The 21,537-nt window shown below is 43.4% G+C and overlaps 1 protein-coding gene across 1 annotated transcript in view; it reads right to left on the bottom strand.

The window, feature by feature from the left end:
• Window positions 1-52: 52 nt before the first annotated feature.
• The window catches only part of LOC118324080 (leucine-rich repeat-containing G-protein coupled receptor 6), a 35,720-nt gene continuing 14,235 nt past the window's right edge, over window positions 53-21,537 (bottom strand). The window contains exons 2-18 of the mRNA XM_035656218.1: window positions 21,459-21,530; window positions 15,236-15,307; window positions 13,226-13,297; window positions 9,949-10,164; window positions 9,701-9,772; window positions 7,604-7,672; window positions 7,109-7,180; window positions 6,916-6,987; window positions 6,452-6,520; window positions 5,954-6,025; window positions 5,599-5,664; window positions 5,416-5,487; window positions 4,838-4,909; window positions 4,085-4,210; window positions 3,194-3,348; window positions 2,472-2,552; window positions 53-2,331 (exon numbers count right to left, since the gene is read on the bottom strand). Coding sequence (XP_035512111.1) covers window positions 1,073-2,331; window positions 2,472-2,552; window positions 3,194-3,348; window positions 4,085-4,210; window positions 4,838-4,909; window positions 5,416-5,487; window positions 5,599-5,664; window positions 5,954-6,025; window positions 6,452-6,520; window positions 6,916-6,987; window positions 7,109-7,180; window positions 7,604-7,672; window positions 9,701-9,772; window positions 9,949-10,164; window positions 13,226-13,297; window positions 15,236-15,307; window positions 21,459-21,530 — 2,689 coding nt within the window. The 3' untranslated portion in view covers window positions 53-1,072. The remainder of the gene's footprint in view (window positions 2,332-2,471; window positions 2,553-3,193; window positions 3,349-4,084; window positions 4,211-4,837; window positions 4,910-5,415; window positions 5,488-5,598; window positions 5,665-5,953; window positions 6,026-6,451; window positions 6,521-6,915; window positions 6,988-7,108; window positions 7,181-7,603; window positions 7,673-9,700; window positions 9,773-9,948; window positions 10,165-13,225; window positions 13,298-15,235; window positions 15,308-21,458; window positions 21,531-21,537) is intronic.

Below are 21,537 nucleotides of genomic sequence, written 5' to 3'. Positions count from 1 at the left end.
AGTATGAAGATAATAATTTTATTCAAACATATGCTTACCAGTTGTTTACAAAGTATGTACATCCTAAATAGCAATTTTTTTTTACAAACTAAGAATTTATTTTTTTATATATAAAATAATATATTTGCTGTCTATCATATAAAAAGGGAGACAAACATCATAAGGCTGTAGTGAGTCAATACCATGCTAGTTCAGAGGTAGTTACATTGTATGTACATATTGCTAGCCTACTCTAATGTCTGTAGAAAGATAGCTACATCCCACTCAGTCTGTATAACTGCTTCCCTCCTGTGGGGCAGAGTTGCATATTCGAGACAAAATCATGTAAACCATGTGAAACTGATCTGTTTCCTGTTGCATTTTGCTGCCACATAAAGAACATTTTTATAACAACTATTACACAGTTGCAAAGAAATATATCAGATAATAACATTTCTGTGTATGAAAATGTTAGCTTACTCTGGTAAAAAAAATGTCCTGGTGTGTCTGATGATGACTCCCTTTCTTTGAAACAGACCTTAGCAATAGGATAGAACTTATATTAAAAAAACAAATACAGATAACTCCACTTAAAATATAATGAAACAATCTGTAACCTCTAAGCTGCATGTCTTATCACATTTCAGTATAAACATTTACATTTAAAATTCTACTGGTTCTACCTAAATTTCCCCTGGCTAAACCACTGATTTGTCTGATGCTTAGATTTTCCATGTAGTTAACAGCTTTTGCATTCAATATTTTTGTAACAGCTTTTATTGGAGATTTATTTTTGTCATGAGAGTCCATGACTGATGCAGTCCACTGGGTAGTGTCTGAAATTGTCCTTTATTATAACAGTTATGTTGTATTGTGGTGTGTCCTATGATAGTCTTTTCTGTGAAAGGAACTTTTTGTGGCACTCTCCATTTTCAGAGGCACTTTGTTGCGTTCTCATACTCTAGAGTACTCTACAGTCTCTGTGTGGACTCTGAGGTGCTTGAGGATTGATAACCCAGAGCGTGCTTGCTGTTGCTCAGTGATGGTCCTTGAGTGTCCATAGTGTCCCTATTCAGACAGTTAGCTTGGAGGCTCATGGATGAGAGGTCAGAGATGGAGCCATGGTAGAGTGATACAGAGGGCAAGTGTTATGAATCACATCTTGATCCAAACTCTTCAGACATTCATCGCCGTTCAAGCCCCCTCGTTCTGTCACCCTGTCTCTATCTCTGGCAGTGGGAGTGGGTATCTGGCAAGGGATCAGAGGAACAGAGGATGTAGAGGAGCAGTGGGAAAACCTGACTGGATCCAGTCGTGGTTGGAGAGTGGAGTTCACCCCACTGTACAAGGCATCGGCATCAGCGAGTGACACCTGTGTTGACGAATCGGAGCACAAGCTCTTCTCTGTCTCCACAGAAACTAGCGAGTCCAGGGTGCGGTCCCTTCGTAGCTGTGGACGCGCTTTTGGGTGAGACCAGAAGAAAAACTGGGAGTGGTCTCGGGTGAAAAGGAGGAAGAGGAGTGGGTTGAGGCAGGCAGGCAGGGGCTGGAGAAGCAGGAGGACTGATTTTAGCACCTCCTCCCCCAGAGAGAGGAGACCCAGGAGGGAGCAGAGGGAGAGGAAAGCTACTGGTACATATAGGAGGCCATTGGTGAATATTAGCCAGGCAACATGTTTGATCATAGCGCAGTCCCACAGGCCCTCACACTCTCCCCTAAGTAACTCCCAGTAAAGGCGGATGTATGAACCTGTGACTATAAGCAAGCACAGGGTGTTCATCATAATGAGTGCCAAGGGAAAGCCCAGGGATGACGGCAGTCGAGACGATGGGGGTGGCAGGGGAGAGGGAAGGCAGAAAGGTGAGGACCCGTACTCCCCAATTCCTATCAGTGGGAGAGAAGCAAGTGTGAGGGAAAGAGTTAGGCAGGAAAGTGCACATGTGCGTACACTTCCGAGGGATGGGGACTTCCCATAGGCACGGGCACATGTCACGCTCACACCGCACTGCACAGCTGCCAGAGTCAGCAGCAACACACTTGCCTCAGACGCAAACACCCAGACCCATCCCGTCGCCTGACAACCAGGACCCCCTTCCCAGCGGGCACCGTGGTGGCCAAACTCCCCTAGGGTCAGAGCGTCCACAAGGGCCAGGGTGCATGTACAAACGCCGGTCAGCAGGTTGGAAGCACCCATGCAGGCAACGGTGAAGCGGAGCGGCGATAGGTAGCCGGGTGAGCCGAAGAGGGACAGCAGCAGGAGGGAGTTCCCCAGAAGAGACACCAAGGAGATGGACCACAAGCCCACACGAACCAACCAGCTGCCCAGCAGAGAGTCACAGGGACGGAAAGGACCTGCAAAACATACAGATCATCAGCTGTATATACACAAACTATAAATGGTGAATTCATGCCTCAGTTTCCTCATACTGTAGTTGTGATAAAACAATCTGCAAGCCAGTTGATAACAGCTTGATCATCACTGAAGGTGTTACCTGGAGTAGGTGTGCATTGGACACTGGTCTGTAATTTGGATTCCTCCAATTCAAGTTGGAACTCCTCCAGGTCGGGGTCATCTGGAATAAAGCATCATCAGGGTCAAAAATCAGGGCCCATCTGCTGTATAAGGCCTGTTTAGCTTGTTTTAGGTTTTCCAAGCTTCTTCTGTATGTCTACATATACAGATTGTGTGTGGTAACAGGGGGTTGGTGGTGCAGTAACATTCTTTTGCAATGAAAGGAAAAACAATTGTAGAAGATAATTGGCACTTGCATGAAATTGGATCATCATGCCCGTTTTTCTAACAATTAAAAGGTGAATAAATTGTAATCAGTCATATGTCATGGTTTAATCATCTTTTGTTATCGTTACCTTTTGGTACACCCAGCAATTGTTTATTTTCAGCTTTAATGGTGGAGGTTTAATGGTTTTAATTTCAACTCAATTTTGGTTTATTGGTGTTTACATTTTATGCTTGCCACAAGAATGTGTGGAAGGGTCAACACTTGAGTGTAAGTGTGTGTCAGCTGCCAGTTGTGGTTTCAGCTAGGCTCTGACATGTTTCAAGTGGGCTTGTGTCAATAATTTGCCAATGAGCACAAACATATGGAGATCAGATTCTCATGTATTAATTTAACCCTCATCCCAGGTGTGTACCATGTGTGTTATATTGTATATAATATGCTCGCACAGATATCGTAATTGCATGCTTTCTTACAGTGTGTGTCAGCGTGGATAGGGTACATGGCTACAGTCCTCTTGTGTAGGTCCTCATCAGTGTTGCTCTGCTCCGTGTCCCACTGGCTGGCTGGCTTGTAGCTATCACAGGAACCGTACACACAGCACTGGTAGGCATAAGGCATCTCTATAACCCTGTAACAAACAGTGTTGACAGGAGATCAGGAAAAACAAAGCCACAACAGATGGTCTAACAAAAAACGTCCATTTTCATGGGAGTTTAGCTTTTAGATACAATATTGGATATTCACATTAATGTTTGAAAGCCAGTGTTTATGAATTTGTTACTGTAGCAGTTGAAAAGCAAGCAAAATTACCCATCATCTATGGGGAAAACAGTCTGCATCAGCTGACTTTGATGTGGATGCTTGTACACAAACATTTACCGTACAATGCATTTGAAATGGTTTTCTGCCAGGCGTTCTATTTTTGGACAATGTTCTACAGTAATGCCTACATTGCCACTTTATCACCTGCCATCTCCTATGCCTTTGAAACTCCATTTTTACTTCACTGCACCTTTCCAGGCCTCTAGGGATCTTTGTAACAAGAATTAACTTGCTGCTGCCAAATACTTCCTCATTGTTGAAGTTCAGTTCAGGGATAGCTTGCAGGGACACAGTGTAATTAGTTCATTATCATCCTTGGCTGCTTTTGGTAAATTGAAGATATTAATAGAAAATCGTGAGAGGAAGGATAATTGAAGGGATGGGAAGTGATGCATTGTTCCTTACAGCCATAGGATACACACCTGGGTGAGTTATCATCATAAATCAGTTTTTGGTAAGAAACCAAAATACAAAGTTCACATTGGGTACTACATTGAGTAAGAAAGAATAAAAGAATGCTTGATGGAGTTTGTGTGTGTTACCTCATACGGGGAAAGTGATCAGGACTGAAGGCCTCATATAATTCTGTGTTGCCCCTGAGCTTGAGATGGGTGAGACCCCCCAAACCTGCAACAGGTACTGAGCTGAGATGGTTCTCAGTCAGGTCCCTGAGATAAATATAGAAAGAAATAGAGACAGAAACAGCAGGGGATTGGTGTCAGACCAGGTTTGTTTACAAAATGTGTATAGAATATAGAAAGCAATTGAGAGAGAAACAGCAGGGAACTGGTGTCACACCATGCCAAGTTTAGAAAATGTGTTTTCATTTCAGATATTGCCGAGGGTCATCCTTGGTAACAAAAAGGCCTTGTCTCTTAGATCATTTTAAACTGTTCAGACAAGGCTCTCTATCAGATTCCCTGCAGATAACACTTCCTGTCAGATGCAGTGTGTCTGCTTGTTTAGCTAAGCATACTTCAACCAGTCTTCACACAAAGAAGCAGTTTGTATTGGCATGACCTGAGATGAGTCTCCTGGCCACACAGAGGGATTTCTCATACAATAACTGCATATCAGTGTTCTCTGTAGATTCAGCCAAAGACAACAGGTTTTCTGTGGCACACACAGTCAAGTGTGGAGTGTTTGTATAAGGAAAAGACTCTGACATAGAGCTTAACTTTAATTAAAGATGCACAAATTCGTCATGCCTTCTAGGAGAGAAGAGTGACACTGCAGAAGGACGGGATGAAAGGGAGAATAGTCTTAGTGACAGTTATGTATCTGTGTTTACTCACAGTTTGATCAAAGAGTGAAGCGAGGCGAAGGCATCCGGGTGGATCCACTCGATTTTATTCCAGCTGAGATCACTGACATAAAAAAGAATCAAAGTAAACTCAAATGGACTGAAAAGAACTGTAATTACACATTGAATGTTGTATCTCGACCACCACTAGATGTCAGTAATGGGCCACCTACCTACCTAGTTTTATCTTGACCAATGCTTCCCAACCTTTTTGGCTTATGACCCTCTAAAATTCCCTCTGGAATGTCTACCAGTGACTCCTTATCATACTATGAGTGATTTCTGCCCCAGAGATTGTTTAAAAATGTATTTTTAGAGCTGCAAAAAGGTGAAACAATCTAGTATTTTACAACAAAAAATCTCAGAGGAAAATCAGAAAAGAAACTACAAAATTAGTGTAGTGTATTTAAGTTTTTTTTTTGTCTCCTTTCATTTTATTCAAATGATGAAACCTCAGATATATCTTGACCCCAAGATTGGGAATCACTGATCTAGATAATACATTTGCAAGAGAATAACGTGTGACATGTGGGGCAAAAATGAAGAAAAAAAACCAAGAGGTTGGCTTACAGTGCTCTCAAAGAGGTGAGCTGCTGGAAAGTGCTCGACTCTATCCTCCTGATTTGGTTATGCTGTAGCCCTCTGTTGAAAAAATACATATATAGGTATTCATAAGTACAATGTGAGGTGTGCAGGGTATAGATACTGTTGATTTTGATGCATGTGTGTGTACAGTTCTGTTGGACTACTCACATCTCTTGCAGTGCTGAGCAGTGGTAAAAGCTGGGCAAATTCTCTATCTGGTTGTAAGACAGCTCCCTACAGCAATACACAAATCACACACAGAAAGCACACATAAACACAGTGACCAGCTGTGGATTTATAGCGTGGGAAATTATGGGGGTGACAGGATTATTTGGGTGAACACTCAGCTCTGTGAGCAAGGCGATATAGCAGGACAATCATTTTTTTTAAGGGGGGTGTGATTGGATTTCATAGCATAGAGATTGTATAAATGATTGCTTGGGGGCACAACTCTCCACAGTTGGGTTTTGTGTATCAGTTTTTGCACCTCTTACTCTTCCCCCCTGTGTGTGTGTGTACTCACAGCACTCTGAGGCGAGGCAGCTGCTCACATAGATCCAGAGGGAGAGCTGAGAGACCGGCCCGAGTCAGCGTCCTATAGAGAAAAAGAGAATCCTCTGATCATTGTTGAAGTGCAAGCAAGCGAAAGGATCCCCCAGTCCTGTGAGTCTAACTTGGTCAGACAGGGAGCTGTGTAGGTTCGCCAAACCTGTCACTGGCTGGCATAACTAGCTTACCCCTCCCTATCCCTTTTCTGAGTCTCCTGTTTTGTCCCTTTCTCTCCTAGAATCCTAAAACACACATATTCTCTCGTTTTGTTTCTCAGCTTTTGGTGCGTGTCTCTCTCCTGCTTATCCCTATCACTCTTCGCTCTTGTATCTCTTACGTACTTAGACTCCAGGGATTGTAGCTCTGTCTTCGACCTCTATGTCTTTTCACATTCTTTGTTGTTGTATGTGACGAAGCCCCAGTAGGTGAAATAATACTGTGCATGTGTTGGGTGGATAAAGGAGACACTCACAAAATTTCTAGGCTGGTGGTTCCTTTCAGATCGGGAAACTCTTGAATCTGAGTTGCTCCGTTAAGAGAACTGCAATAAAACAGGGAGAAAAGTGTCAGAAACTCTCTCTCTCTTTCGCTCTTACACACACACACACACACACACACACACAACGCACACACACACACACACATGTGCACACAGACCTTGTCTAACAGCTCATTTCAGCCATCAAACTTTTCCTCCAACATCAACACAGGCTGTTTTGGCTGTCTCACTAGACATCATAAGTCACACCATTCAACATGTTCTTACAACACACTCTCTCTTACCACATCAGCACACAGCACAGCAATACGCTAACACAACATCATTCAGTAGGCCATTACACATGTCCACTCAACTCTCACTGCTGGGGACAGAGGATGATTTAAACAGTGTTTGGGCTAACTCATTGGAATGGTTTCTACTGACCGCATACTTACAGTGTGTGCAACTTAGGTAAGAACTGGAAAGCGGATTTTCCCACAAACTGGATGGGGTTCTCATAGAAATGACTGCAAGACATGGACATATTATGATTAATTTGTTTTTGGGAATGAGTTGTGTTGTACATGATGTTGAGATGAAATAGCAATTATGTGTTTATCTAATACAGTATGTGCACATTAGGCTCACATGGTTTGGAGCTGAGGGTTTCCCACGAAGGCCCTCTCAGGGATGGCTTTGATATTGTTGTTATGGAAGCCCCTGCAAATATCAAAACATACTTTTAGTCAGACCGTCTATCAATATGTTTCTGATTTTGTTTATGTGTATGTGTGTGTTTGTGAGCGAGAGGCAAGTCATATGTCCTCATGTTGCACCTGCCATTGCACAGCTGAAAAACATTTTTGGATAAATGAGATGTAAACATGCACACATACACTGTATCTGTGACACATATGCACGCTGCGGAACATCTGCTGAAGCTGAGGGAAAAAATGGTGTGTCTGTGTGTATGTGCAGGCGAGCGGGTGCGTGGGTGTGTAGGCAGCACCTGCTTAGGGCGAGAGAGATTGTATCCGAGTGCCACATTAAAATCACTTAACGGGATTACTTGGGATAACGCAACCATGATAGTCATGTCGGGCAGGTGTGTTTTTGTGTTTGTGTGTGTGTGTGTGTACTCACAGTTCCTGAAGCTTACTCAGTGTCCTGATGGCCACAGGGAACTCCTGTAGATCATTGTAGTTTAAATCCCTGAAAGTGACAGACAGTAAAAGTCATAATCAAGTAATATATTGAAATGTCCAAAGCAAGATGGAGGCTTTATTTCCCTGCAATGCAAATCAGAATTCAAACATATGATATTCTGTTTCTGTGTGTGAGAAAGTGTATCTGATTGCATATGTATGCATAGCTATTTCCTCTCCTCTCTGAGAGGCTGACAGCTGGAGAGTGTGAAGTTTGGATGTGACCCTTGACCTTTGCTGCTCTGACCTGATTATTTAGGTCTGTCTCTGATTAGTTTCCGGGAAGGAAATGCTGTATGGAAACAGTTCATTGTGCAGGTGGCAGGAAAAGGGGTTTTACTGTATTTCTTGTCTGTATATGAGTTTGTACTGTAGATGTGCCTGTGTGCATGAGAAAAAAGTGTGTAGTGTGCATTTTTGTGCATCGTAGTGTGTATTTTGCCTCATCATGCGCACGGGTATGCGTGCATGTAGTTGCGCTGTCTTTGAAGATTGTCCAGTTCAAAGGATATATCTAAAAGTACTAAGCCTTAGTCAGCTGGATTTATTTTTAGTATAAGGCAATAAAAATGTCTTTGATGAAGTACTTCTTCATATATATGTGTGTGCTTTTCCCCAAGCAGCAGTGGATGTTGGGAAATGTTTGTCTGTCTGTGTCTTCTCTGTCCTGTTTGCATATGCTGTTACGTTTTCCAGCAGTTGGAGGGTTCCTCGTAGTAATGATTTTATAATACACACTAGGGGTTGGGGAGGGTGATGGTGATGCAGATGGTCTCTCGTATTTCTCATAAGCGAGGCCCCTGTGAGAGATTAACCCCTCATACCAGTGCAATCCCCACGTCAGTGACACCTGTCATCTTATCCCGCTGAATCATCTGTCTCTCCTCGCCACTGACGGCCCAAACACTTTAACACACACTATTCTGGTCCAGAGAGCTCCATCCCTCTTTTTCTCATTCTCTAGTTTCCCTTCATCCCCTTAACCACGGCTCCCCTGACTTACACCCTGTTCCCTCACATTTCCCAGCATGGATAATGGCTTCTAAGTTGAGTGTTAAGCTGGCCATACGCTTGTGAGTGCACAGGCAGAAGTTGCTTATCTGCACACACACACACACACGTGCCCACACACATGCTCATAAAAAGGCAACGCATAATTTTTTACACTTCAACAGGTTGTTAAGCAGCATGCCAGAAACCGTGTTTTCATCAGACCACCATGAATTTTGCAGGAGACACAGTTGCACTGTCTCCATTTCTCTCGCTTTCTTTCTCCACCTCTTTCAGTCTCCTGCGGTTTCTATGTCGGTGTGTGGTTAGGATCTAGTTATCGAAGCTACGGCACACACGCTCAAACAACTCTCCTGTAACCATGCTCAGCCATATTTGACCTCAGCTCTGCCTACAAAACACAGAGGGATCTGTTAATGCTACTTCAAGGGAATCAAAGAGGAACTTTTCATCTTCACATTCCTGTCGTTTATTTGTTGGTCGTGGTTTTGAGAAATATTCAAGCACCTGCTGGAATCACCAGGATGTTAATCATTATGACTGCATGATTTAGCGCTACACTTCATTATTATTTGGCATAGCTGGTACATTTGATTTAGAAAAACACATTAATTTCAGGTGTTCCAAGTACATTTTCACACAGGAAAAGAAATAAGGCTGTAGTCAGACACACACTGTGAGTATATTGATGGCTCTTGGTAATATTTTTGAGGTTATATTTCAGATTTCTTCATATATCTTAGAGTTATTCTAAGGCAATGTGATTGTTGTAAACACTACCATACTGAATGAATGTTGATACTTTCTGATACTTTGTCATCATAAAGCCAGAATCAGTGTTTGAGGAAACAGAGGAGGTACTCATTGGGGCCTAGGAAATGAAATCACTTCAGGGTCTGTGTGTGTGTGTGTGCGTGTCTGTGAAAGATAGTAAAAAAGTCTAAGGTTTCATTTGTAGTAACCTCTGTCCAAAAAGCATATGCATATGCGTGTGATTATGTGCGTGTGTGTCTCCTAAACTCACAGTGTCTCCAGACTGTGTAAACCTTCAAAACATCTCGCGCCCATACTCTGGATCTGGTTGTTATGGAGATGCCTGGAAAAAAGCCACAAATATTTTTCAACAAATCAGAAATGACCTCTTTAAAAAACGTTTCCACACTCCAATCATAACCGCCCTGTTCTAAGTCAACGGAACAAACCATTTCTCTGGTAAGCTGAGAAACCCAGACTTAAGAGAGTTTTAAGTAAACAAATCAAGACGTCACTTACAGTACGACAAGGGCGGAGAGGTTGGTGAATGCATAATCAGGGATGTGTGTGATCTGGTTGAGGGCCAGCGTCATGGCCTGCAGGGAGGGCAAAGAGTCCAGGGCCGTCACTGGGATCTCTGTCAGGGAGTTGTCATCCAACCATAGGTGTCTTAGAGAGCGAACCCCTCTAAAGGCCCCAGCCGGAACCTCAGACAATAGGTTAGCATCAAGACGCCTGTAGGGTGAGATAATCACCAAGTAAGTACAGTATGTTTACTTACGTGCATGTGTATGTGCGTACATGCACGTTTTAGAGGTTGTTTGTCGTGGCATTGAAACATTTTGGCTTAAAGGAAGATTATTATGAGAATTACACATCCTTAATTCTCCTTCTTTCATCTTTGCAGCAGCTTCTCAGAAGCTCCTCATTATGATTTATTCTCATGATAAATAAGCCATGTCTAGCTTCACCAGCACAGACATGTATGAAATGTAAGATGAGAAAAACACACACACAAACTTGTAGGAACGGTTGCTGCAAGCCTGTTTTATTCTACCTCACTTTATTTATGTTGTGTAAAGCCGACTTCCCTCAGTGTCTGGAAAAAGGGAAAGACGGAGGGAGGGAGAAACAGTTAAAGATGCATCTTCAGCTGTTCCTCCCTCCTTTCAACTCTTTCCATTGGAGTCCTGCTGTCGCCATCCATCCCTGATGTTTTCCACCGCTCATACACAAACACATCGCCCTTTCTGCTGATGAATTTATGACACCGGACACGCACATATGCTCTCACACATTCGCTTTCATCTCTTCAACCATACCAAACCTAACAAACCTTTGTCCCCTCTCTCCCTCGGTGTCCCTCAACCCGCAGGCAATGAGTGTGGACTGTTACACACACACACACCGCACGTAAATGCACACATGCATACACACTGTCCATAGTGATGAATGATCCCCTCAGGGTAGAGTTGACAAGCTGAGACCACTTCCTCCTGCTATTCTTCTTTCTTTGGCCCTTCACACTCATTCATTAATCTCCTTTTCCTCCCTCCGGCCCCACTCACACTCACATTTTGTTTCTTACATCTTCATTGATGCACTCCCAGCCGCTGTGAACCCCTTTGCGTCTCACTCCTTAACTCTTGTGCGTCTTTCAAACATCCTCCCTTATCAATCTTCCACTGTGGTTCTTTGATTCTCGCGCAACAGCTCCTCCTGAGCGTCCTCACCCCTCAGAGGCTTCACCAAACAAACAGCATCATCAAAGTGAAATCTGACCTTGAACTCTGAACTCTGGGCTTTTCTCCCCAGGGAAATTTTCCATCAGGAGAGGCAACTGTATACACTGGCAGATGCTCACACACAGGCACACAGGGCATACATGTAAATACACACAAATGTGTGTACGCGCACACGCAAACAGCTTCAAGAAATGTTCATCTCGTCTACTTCCTGAGCACACTTTTTTTTAGCTGAACATCGTCCTTGTGCATCCTGTGTGCTCTAACTGTGGACATTGTTTGTCCTTGACCCAAATCTCAGGATGAAAGCTACGGAAGACCCTTCAACTTTCTGGTTTGTTCTCCAGGGCAAAATAATAATTGCTCCTCTGGGTGGACTTGCCAGGTCTCCAGAAGGTCCAGACAGAACCAGGAATGTTCCACAGAAGCCAATAAAGCAACAACTATTTCCTGTCCGTCACATCAAAGTCTGAGCTACGATTACGGGAGAGAGAAATGGAGACAGAAAGAGAAAGTTCTCTTAAATGATCCAGGAGATCTGTGGAACCTGCCTCCTCTGGTTCAATTCTCCAGATGGCCAAAATTTTATACAACAGGGAACTTGGAGGAGCGCGTTTCACTGCCACCGAGTCAAATCTCTAAAAAAACAGGTTACACTGATTAGTGTGGCTTGTGGAACTCATCAGTGGTGATTACGGTCTTAACCTGTGGGTTAGGACCCCAAACACGTCTGTCTGCTTCTGATGGCAATTAACTAAACAACAGCACTCACACTGTGTGTTGTAATTAAGCTCTTCCAAATGGTGGGACAAATTTCTTGACTCCGTTTCAGTTCTCTGCTGACAAAAGGAGTTTTGTCCGAGATTAAGACATGATTTATTTTCTGATGAAAGCCTCCTTTATACATTTATACCAATTTAAAACCCATGTGTTGTCTGAGATGCTGAGTCTCTCTTTCTTTTTACCTGGTGTGTTTTATGTCAGTGAGAGGCGCCGACAAGCTTCACTCTCCAAAGCCTTTCCAGTAATCTTTCTCTGCTGGGCTTATCATTACTGTAATGACAAGGTGCGTCTCTATACACTGGCTCATTTGTGTGTACTGTGTGTGTGTGTGTGTGTGTGTTTTCATTACTTGAGATCAGCTCTATGTGAAGAAATTGAGAGACCACACACACACACACACATAGACCGAAAACATAGACAGAAACATCATGACAGAAAATTGTGGTTAGGCATACACTCACACAAGGAGAGCCTGAGCCATAGTGCAGTATGTGTGTACAGACGTGGGAGTGTGTGTGCAGGCTCGGTTACTGTGTTGAGGGAGAGCAGGCCTGCTTTATACCAGACAACAGCAAACGTTGTAGGTGGTAGAGGAGTTACATGTGCACATCCCTCCTCGCAATTTGAGTGTGTGATGAAGGAAATGGCTTTATGGATATTTACAGAGAATTATTAATTTGGAAAGCAGGGATGTGGAGTACGTGTGCAGTACAAAGTTGGGAGAGACGGGTTGGGGTGAGGAATTACAGATGAGGTGGTCCACATGCACCCGCCCAAACATTCACACTGACACACACACACACATACACACATACACTGACCCCACAGATGAGACAATTATGCCACCAAACACTCTCATTAGCCAGGGGGATAGCGGTGTGGGTGGTGGGAGAAGAACGGAGGAGAGGAGCGGAGGAGGAAGAGAGGGGGAATTGATGGAAAATGGGGTTGTTTCACAGCTCATTGGAGATGCTCTCCCTGGCCTGCAGTGTCTGCTGTTTCCCTCATGGCTTCCAGATGCTACCATGAACTGCACTGAAACTGTGACTCCTGCCGTCAGCTAGTACAGCACTGAATGCAGAACTATTGGGGTTAAGTCTGTAATATGTCAGTGGTACTCTATACCTGCATTGTGGTTAGACCTGAGATTTGTGGGTGGGTGGCCGGGGGATGTTTCATTCCCTGCTGCGTAAGGTAGAGTAGCATGATTAGTGTGTGTGTGTGTGTGTGTGTGTGTGTGTGTGTGTGTGTAAAAGATAGAGACTCACAGGGACAGTAGGTTGGGTAGGTCCCATGGAGCATCATCAGGAAGTCTCTCCAGTTGGTTATTTTGCAGCATCCTGAAAGACACATATTATTGAGTTATAGGTGTAATAGGTCTGTACGCAATGGAGTGTGTGCGGTGTGCGTGAGGGTACATCAAGCAGAACAAATAATTCCATCGTGAGGGAAATCTGACACAAGAAGGAAAGGGCCAGTGAAAGCTTGAAGAGAAGCAGAGAATGAAGGGTAGAAGGAAAGAGAAAGAGAAGCTCCTTGGGTGGGCTGCTGATGTCATTCTCAGAAGAATGGAGCAAAAAGCGAGGAGGAAGTGGGGAGCAAACAATAGCCCTCTCTCTCTTTCCTCTCCCTCCCTCGCTTTCTCTGTCTTTCTCTCCCCTCTTCCTTTAAAGTTTTTTATCATGGCCAGTCGTCGCACGAGGCGCATAGTCTCCAGTGCGTCGCTCTCAGCAGCGCCGTTATGCCTTTATCGTGGCATCACGGTACCACAATAGTCTGTCTTTGTGAGTCTGTGAGTGTAAGGCCTTGTATCACAGTTAAACATCTTAGCTTACAGTAAAATTATTACATACAAGAACCCTTTTTTCTTTATGGGCATAAAATAACTTTGATGCCTCTACTGCTAAGTACGACATTTTTGCAATTTAAAGTCTTATCATCTAGTCATTTATTTGGCTATAAGTAATTACATGGATGCATATATATATAAAACATATTTTGCTATACTAATTTACAGAACTCAATATGTCACATGCTCTCATAGTTGAGTGTATTTCACAATAGACTCCTGTGTACGATACAATGATTGCTTAAGGGTAGAAAAAATGCAGCTCAGGTTTGAGGGGATCAGGGGAATGTTTCCACTGGGATGATGATGCCATGATAAATACATGAAATTGAGTTTTTTTCTGTTTCAAAGAAATTCCCTACAGGGGGAGATTCACTGTACTCTACTCTGGGTTCATAACCTTCTGTCTGTGTATGTGTGTGTGTGTGTGTGTGTGTGTGTGTCAGCAGGGACCTTGCAATTACCCTGCACAAGGTCAGCAGTCTATTTGTGTTTTGACACAGTTTGACTTTAACTAATATATTGAGGAAGGAAACCAACAGATCAATTGCTCTGAGGTCAAAGAGACCGTCCAAAGCTTGCTAGGGTGTGTGAAGCATTAATGCTTGCAGACTTATATGAATTAAGGATATGTGTGCTTCAGCAGTAATGACATAATAGCCCAGGATTCATGGCTGGTTCACTCATTCTGTCTCCGTGAGTTTCACAACACAAGGTGAAAGAAGATCAACTTGTGTGCCTGGTAATCCCCCAGATTCCCTCAAATTACAAACCACATTTCTCTAGCTACGTTTATATTCTGTGGCAGGGCTTCTCAAACTTTTCTCAGCCAAGGTCCAAAAGGAATTGAGTTGGATGCCAAGGCTCATGAAAACCTCCTTAATACCCTTGTCTTGCACCCACTAGAAATATGGCCGCAACTCATTAGATGCCGCACTCACAATTCAGCCATGGTTTTTATGGTTGCTTTGCACTTTTTTGTGATTTAATACTTCACAGCAGCGCTAACAGTTGGTGGCCATGGATCATAAGGCTATCAACACACTCTGAGAAATGGGGTGTTGAGAGAAAAGCTTTAATAGCGTTTTTAAGTGATTTTTTTTTTTTTTTTGTCACTTGCTGTAATCTCGGTGGGTGGTGTGACTGGGAGGTCCCTGCATTACACCTGCGTGTGTGCGTATGTATATGTGTGTGCGTGCATGCTTGCAACTGAAACAGGGCTTGCTTGGGAATGGAGGGACTACAAGCAGGGCAGGTCTCCCCCAGCTCATAAACTTTAACTACAGTTAATGATGCATGCCCTGTGTGTTTTATTCAAGGCGGGAGCACAATTCCATCCCCCCAGAATGCTGAAGTGGAACAACCCACCTGGGATGAGGACTGAACCACCAGAGTTCGACAGGGTGGGAGGGAGGAGGAGGTTACTTACAGAACTTTCAGGTTGTGGAGACCCTGGAGAGCATGGCCTGAGATATACCTCAGCTGATTCCCTGAGATACGCCTAGGAGAGAAACACAGAGATCAAAAAGGAGAAATCAAAATATAAAAGCGGAAAAAAAGGAAATATAAGCACATACACAACAGATTTTACAAGTCTCATAAGAGAAATTCTGCTTCTTGCTTTATTCTACGTTTTTGGATTGAGCTGTGATATGACCTCATCCTTGAGTTCCTGCATCGGGGTTATTGTTGGGGCAGTATGCAAATAACAATATTCTATTCCCTTCAATGTGGTTGCTATTGGCCCAAAGCACACCCTGAAACCTTAACCAATCCTCGGAGCTTTGATGAATGAGTAAAGACTGAATTGAATGAGACTGAGACTGGGTCAACAAGTGCAGCGTCAAAGTATAATTGCTCGCGCGCATGTGAGTGTGTTTATGTGCGTGTATATAGCAAGGTGTATACTACGTGCGTACATGAGCGCATGTGTGTGCAGCGCGAATGCGTGTGCTATTTTCCACGTCCTTGAGGTAAATTGGCCCCGTTCTGAGGGGCCTTGAGGACAGCGAGGGAGAGAAACCACACACATTCACACAAGCAATCCAATCAGTTTGTTTATCAAACACAGCACCTAATGGTCATTTGTGAGTGTGTGTATAAGATGTCCAAATAAATAACATTGAGTCCAACAGAGTAACTCTCAAGGTCACAAGCTGGAAGCACAGTTTAAACACAGATTTGGTCTTCACAGCTCGAGACCACCCACTTTTTTTAAACACACACAAGTTAAGTTACTCATTGGCATCCTACTCACACCGGTGCTCTACAGGTGACATTTGCCTGACATTTCAGCCTTATTCTAAGCAGCCTGCCTCTGGCTGAGTTGTTCCATCAGTGCCAGGATATTGAAATATTGATATAAAGCTCTGCCTGTCTTTCCAAGCCACTATCATCCAGATGGTAATGGACGAGGGCTCCCAGCAAACTCCCTCTGACATCTGATACTCATGTCAACATGTCTCAGTCTTATTACTGTGCAGTGGCAAACCACACAGCTCCACCCGTGCTTGCCAAATTTCACACTCAGCCCTGTTTAGAACTCTTATAGCTCGTATTTATCAAACACACACACCCGCACATACACATAGATGCACACCCACATCGGCATACTGGAATACAAAATCGACTGATCGTTATCCAAGCTATTGTGGTGCCATTTAGTCATGCCTCTCAAACCACAGTCAAAACTTATTCAAACAGACTCTGACTATGCCACATGATGTCTCAATATAGAGAGTTAATCTGTGGTGACTGCAGCTCTTTGACCCTACAAATTCCAGTATTGATTCTTATTTCAAGATAAAGGAGTTCAACTGGCTCTTAGATCTGACTTTCACTCATAAAGAAATGTGTATACTGCCCATTTGTTATCCCTCCGAGGATGATACGTCTGCTTCTTCAATACCATTTCAGTTTCTGCTATTGCACAAGCTGGTCACCAGGGACCATTTCAATAGCTACTTTTCCAGAGGTAACGGTTTCAATAGGCCTTGCTGAGGTCCTGACACCAGTAAAATAGATCTAAGCATCTTTCTGCAAAGACCCCTAAGTGCCTTCTTTTGGTTCCTGTTCAAACGCAGTCATTAGTTACAGACGCACTGGACGGAAAAAAGATATAGGTAGCACCAAAGAAAAATAAATGTCTTTTCACTGGGGGGATGAGGAGGGCCAGTAATTTAGAGTTTTAGAAAACAAACATTGTAGTTAAGGCCATGGTATGATGTGCATATCCTACTGCCAACCAGCCTTTCTCTATTAGCTGCACCATTGGAGCCAAAACAGCATTAGAGTGGAATCATGCCTTTTTTTGCGGACTTCATTTGTCAAATGGATAATTATGTCGAAAGTGAAGATGGATATTGAAAAAGGAAAGAAATGTTCAGACGTTCTTGATAGACATCAACAGAACACCAGCAGTTGCCACTGACCAACTGTTTCCATGATATCAGTGTGTGTATTTATGTGTGTACGTGTGTGTAAATGATCGTACGTATGAGTGAATGTTCCGCACTTAGCCTCCTAGTCATTCCACATCAATCTCATTCTAATGAAAGGCGCCTTGCTCTTGTCAAACCCCGGCTCCAACTGTTTTTTCTTTTAATTTGATTTGGGGATGGTTAGAATTTTTCTTGGCCCCTGGACTGTGTAGATAAAAATTCCACCTCAGCATAATTCAGCTCTATTGAAGTGATTCATAGATAAAATAACAGAGGCTAGTGTAGTTCAAGCGTATGGGAGAGAAGTGGGGACGGGTGGTAACAAAGGTGAGACCACCCTGCTATCAGAGCCGATCATTGATGCCTTTACTGGAGCATACCAACTGCTGATTATCCTATGTATCAGCATGTCCTATTGCCTCAAAATAATAAGTAAAAAGATGGATTAAAGAACTAGACAGCAAAGACTGCATCATATTCTGGGATACTATCTGAGGTAGTGATAGGATGTCATAGTGGCAGCAGGGCCAGGATGGTTGATAGGAGTCGATGATGAAAGGAGAAGGAGTGGATAAACAGGTCTTATCAGAGAGAGCGGTTTGTGTGTGGGTGTCTGTAAGTATGTAACATATGCATGTATGACCTTTTTCACCCTTAGTCCATCAATAGAAATGTTATGCCTCCTTCTGTTTGGAGGTCCAGCCTGAGGGTCAACCACTTAACCTGGTGTTAACCTCTGCAATTATTGGAGTAAAATATAGACACTGGAAAACGGTGTGTGTGTGGGTGTGTGCATGTTTGTGGGAGAGAGAAAGAGACAAGCAGACAAAAATCAACGCTGGCAACAGTTGAAGGAAAAGTTTTAATTGACCTAGATAGTTCCAGCTGTTTGGTGCACCTGGAGTATCAAGACAGCCAATATCGTAACCCCTTAACCCTCACCTACGTCATTCTCCTGGCCTATCAGCAGACAATCTTATCACCAAGAGAAAGACAAGCAGGGCAGCACTGGGCTCCACTCACCACTTCTCTCTTCTTACATTTGGATTTCATTTGTGTGATAATGAGAGAGCACCTGATAGCACTCTCACAGGGCTAGAGAAGCCCGGGCTGGATGGATATTGTGAGTTTGAAGAATATTGCCAAAGACAAGATTAGATTCGTCAGAATTTCAGTCTTGAGCTGATAACAGGAGCTTGCACCATATTCTGAACACTTTCACTTGTAATATTGTATGTCAAAAGAGGCAAAGCCAACATTGACAAAGGGTTCAAATATAATCCACTGATTATTACTTGTCCGGCCATGTTGAACGGGCAGAATTCAGCTCTGTATTTAGGAGGTGACTGATGGCTACAGATAATGATAAGATGAGCATGAGACACTCGACCCAAACAGCTGATTATGAAGGGAGTCAAAGGGAAAAAGGCAGAGTGAAATTTGAACTCCCGGAGGTACAAACAGCATGGACTTTGATACTGATGATAGGCAGAAACCACTGTCGCCTTCTAAAGTGGTTTTCAGGAAGGGCTTTTAGGGGGACAGTTTCACCTGAAACCACCCTCTGCTGGTTCCAAGTTGCAATTAGATCAGGAATAGTTGGCGCATCTTTGATATTAGAGCGGAACATTTGAAGCAAGGGGATGTCTTTCATATGTCAGGTAGATGAGTAACCAGTCTCAGAGTCTGTACCTGAGTGTGGGCACTGCTGCCCTCTCATTAATCTATAGACATGCAGTCTGCCTCTCATTCACCTCTCTTCATGCTCCGTCTGACTGACAGTTGCGTGCAGGTTAGCGTGTTTGAAATTAAGAGACAATTTACCGATCAAAGAGCTAAATGAAGGCTTAATAAGAGGGATCTGAGATCAATAGAATAATACTAACTAAAGGAGTTAGAGGTAGAAAAAAGGCTGGAGGGAGGAGCAATTACACTTACATCTTATTATCAGTATTAATGCCGCGATGAATCAAAGGGAGTATTGCTACCTACTTTGTGAATGAGTTTAATCACATAATTTTGAGGTTCAAAGGTTTTCACTTTGACACTATACAGGTAAGAACTGAGCGAAGAGATAAGAGGCAGCATGATACAGTTTATGTTTATGAGCAGTGCTTCACAAGTATACTCTGTATGTGGCTCGTAAGATTTTATTCCCTCTCCTCCCCATAGTGTAAAACAGGATGAAAGCTGGACTTTTTGCCATAAGCAGATTTGTTTTGGTTTGTATGAACATGGAGAGAGCCAAAAAAAGACTATCAAAAGCAGTGACTACAGCTTGCAATAGCCTGCAGTAAAATGGAGATGGGGGTCTGTAGAAATGAATTGGAAAGGAGGGAGATAGAGTGAGGGAGGGCAGGCAGGGAGGTAGAGCCCAACATCAAACAATTTATCACTCTACCAGTCACAACCTGCCTGGCCCTTGCCTCTCCCTGTGCTACCAACAAGTGCTGTAGACCCACATCAAACGCTCTCGCTCTCAAACCGACCGTGTTTGTGTTTAGAGCCTCGGTTTGTTTTTTCTAAGCGCTATAGCTTGTTGCAATTATAATGTGTTTACCATAACCCGCTATGCTTCATCTCTCTAAACCTTCTAGACAGGAGTGGATGTTAGAAATGTGCTTCTCACTGCCTTGGAACATCATCGTCGTCTCAGCATGTTTCCAGAAATGGTCAGCAGGCTATAAAAATTGGCTTTGGGGCAGGAACATCCTCCTTGGAAGAGTTACAAAGCAAAAGAACGTCTCCATAAAGTGTCAGAACATGAGAGCGATCCAGAGGAAGCAAGATCAACAGGGCTGTAAAACACTGGGAGGATTGTCTCTGTACAAACACTGCAGGTGGAGCCGCATCCAAGACCCCCACCCCTTTCCCCCAATGCAGGCAGATGTCAGCATCGATGTTCAGCATCGCTCTGCACTGTGTGGTTCTGATTATTACGCCATCAGCAATATGTGGCCTTAACCGTTTTTGGTTTTTTTTTGACAGCAAAAGTTCAGATGAGCAATTCAACGAAAGACAATAAATCAAAGTCTTGAATTTAATTCTCAAACTTCAAGGTGTCACAAAACTTCATTGTTCAGCGTCGTTCTACTTCTCAGATCCAGTTTGACTGTGACTCCAAGCCAACTCAATGGTTTTCCAGCAAACCTTTTACTTTCATCATCATCAGCTCATGCCTCACAGACTGCAGCTGCAAGAATTAGCAAAGAAAACAGCGGACTGTTCAAACATCCCATGCAAACACACACACACTGCAGACTTCAGAAGTAAAAGAATCAGGTGAAGGCTGACATACACACGAGTTACTACACACTTACACACACATTCACACCCTTGGGGCATATCTGTGGACAGCCTTTGTCAAACCGAGACTTAGCTGAATTCTGCTGAGTGGTCAAATTAGATATCGGCCTGGTCGACTGAAAGCATGTTTAAAAAGTTTTGGGATTTAGCTGCGGCGTGTGTGCTTTCATCAGCTCTATAAGAATGAAACTAATACCTTCTACTTACTTTAGTACTGATCAAAGTGTGTCTGTAGCACAGAGTATAGAAGTCAAGAAATTTGGCGCAGAGGCTGAAATTCCAAGTCTTGTTTTCTTATTTAACTTTAACTTTAAATGTTGTTTTAAATTAACAATTAGTATCAGCCTACAAAAGTGGAGTCATGTCTGTTTCGGCATATAACCAATTTAGTGCATTGGCACCTATATCAAACCATTTCTAATGATACCCAACCATACCTACACTTAATGTTATAAACAAGAAAAACATAAATCTTTGCTCTTTTCATTCCTGACCTGAAGTTCTCCTATAGTGTGTGTTTGTTTTGGCAAAGGATGGGGTCTATGTGTGTACTGCTCCTGCTGAGCTGTCCAGCTGAAACCAAGTCAAGGGGGGCAAGAAAGCAGCGGTTTGGATGCTGAGCACAGAACCTGCTCTCTAAACACTTTAAGGACCATATTTTCACTCTCTGAGTGAATATCAGGTTCCCTTCGCCTCCTTCTTTTGTGCAGCCGTCCCAGGATCTACTAGCCTATTGCTGCAGGCAGTTTCTTGGTATGAGAGATCAGAGGCAGGCCAGAGTCATCAATCCCCATCACTGAGGTCTGCGCATATGAGCGGCCCGGGGAATGACTGTTTCTTGTCATGTGTGAGCTGTGACGATGGATGTTTATTGATTGAATGTGAGGTGAATGATTTTGTACTCACAGTTCTGATAACAGGTGCAGTCGGTGGAAGGCTCTGGGCTGGATCTCACTGATGTTGTTCATACTCAGATCCCTAGAGA

This window comes from Morone saxatilis, unplaced genomic scaffold, assembly GCF_004916995.1.
Source record: "Morone saxatilis isolate NCDOM2014 unplaced genomic scaffold, NCSU_SB_2.0 Contig15, whole genome shotgun sequence".
In the NCBI taxonomy this organism is placed as follows: domain Eukaryota; kingdom Metazoa; phylum Chordata; class Actinopteri; family Moronidae; genus Morone; species Morone saxatilis.
The sequence above is the reverse complement of the archived record's forward strand: the minus strand, read 5'-3'. Positions and strand labels throughout refer to the sequence as shown.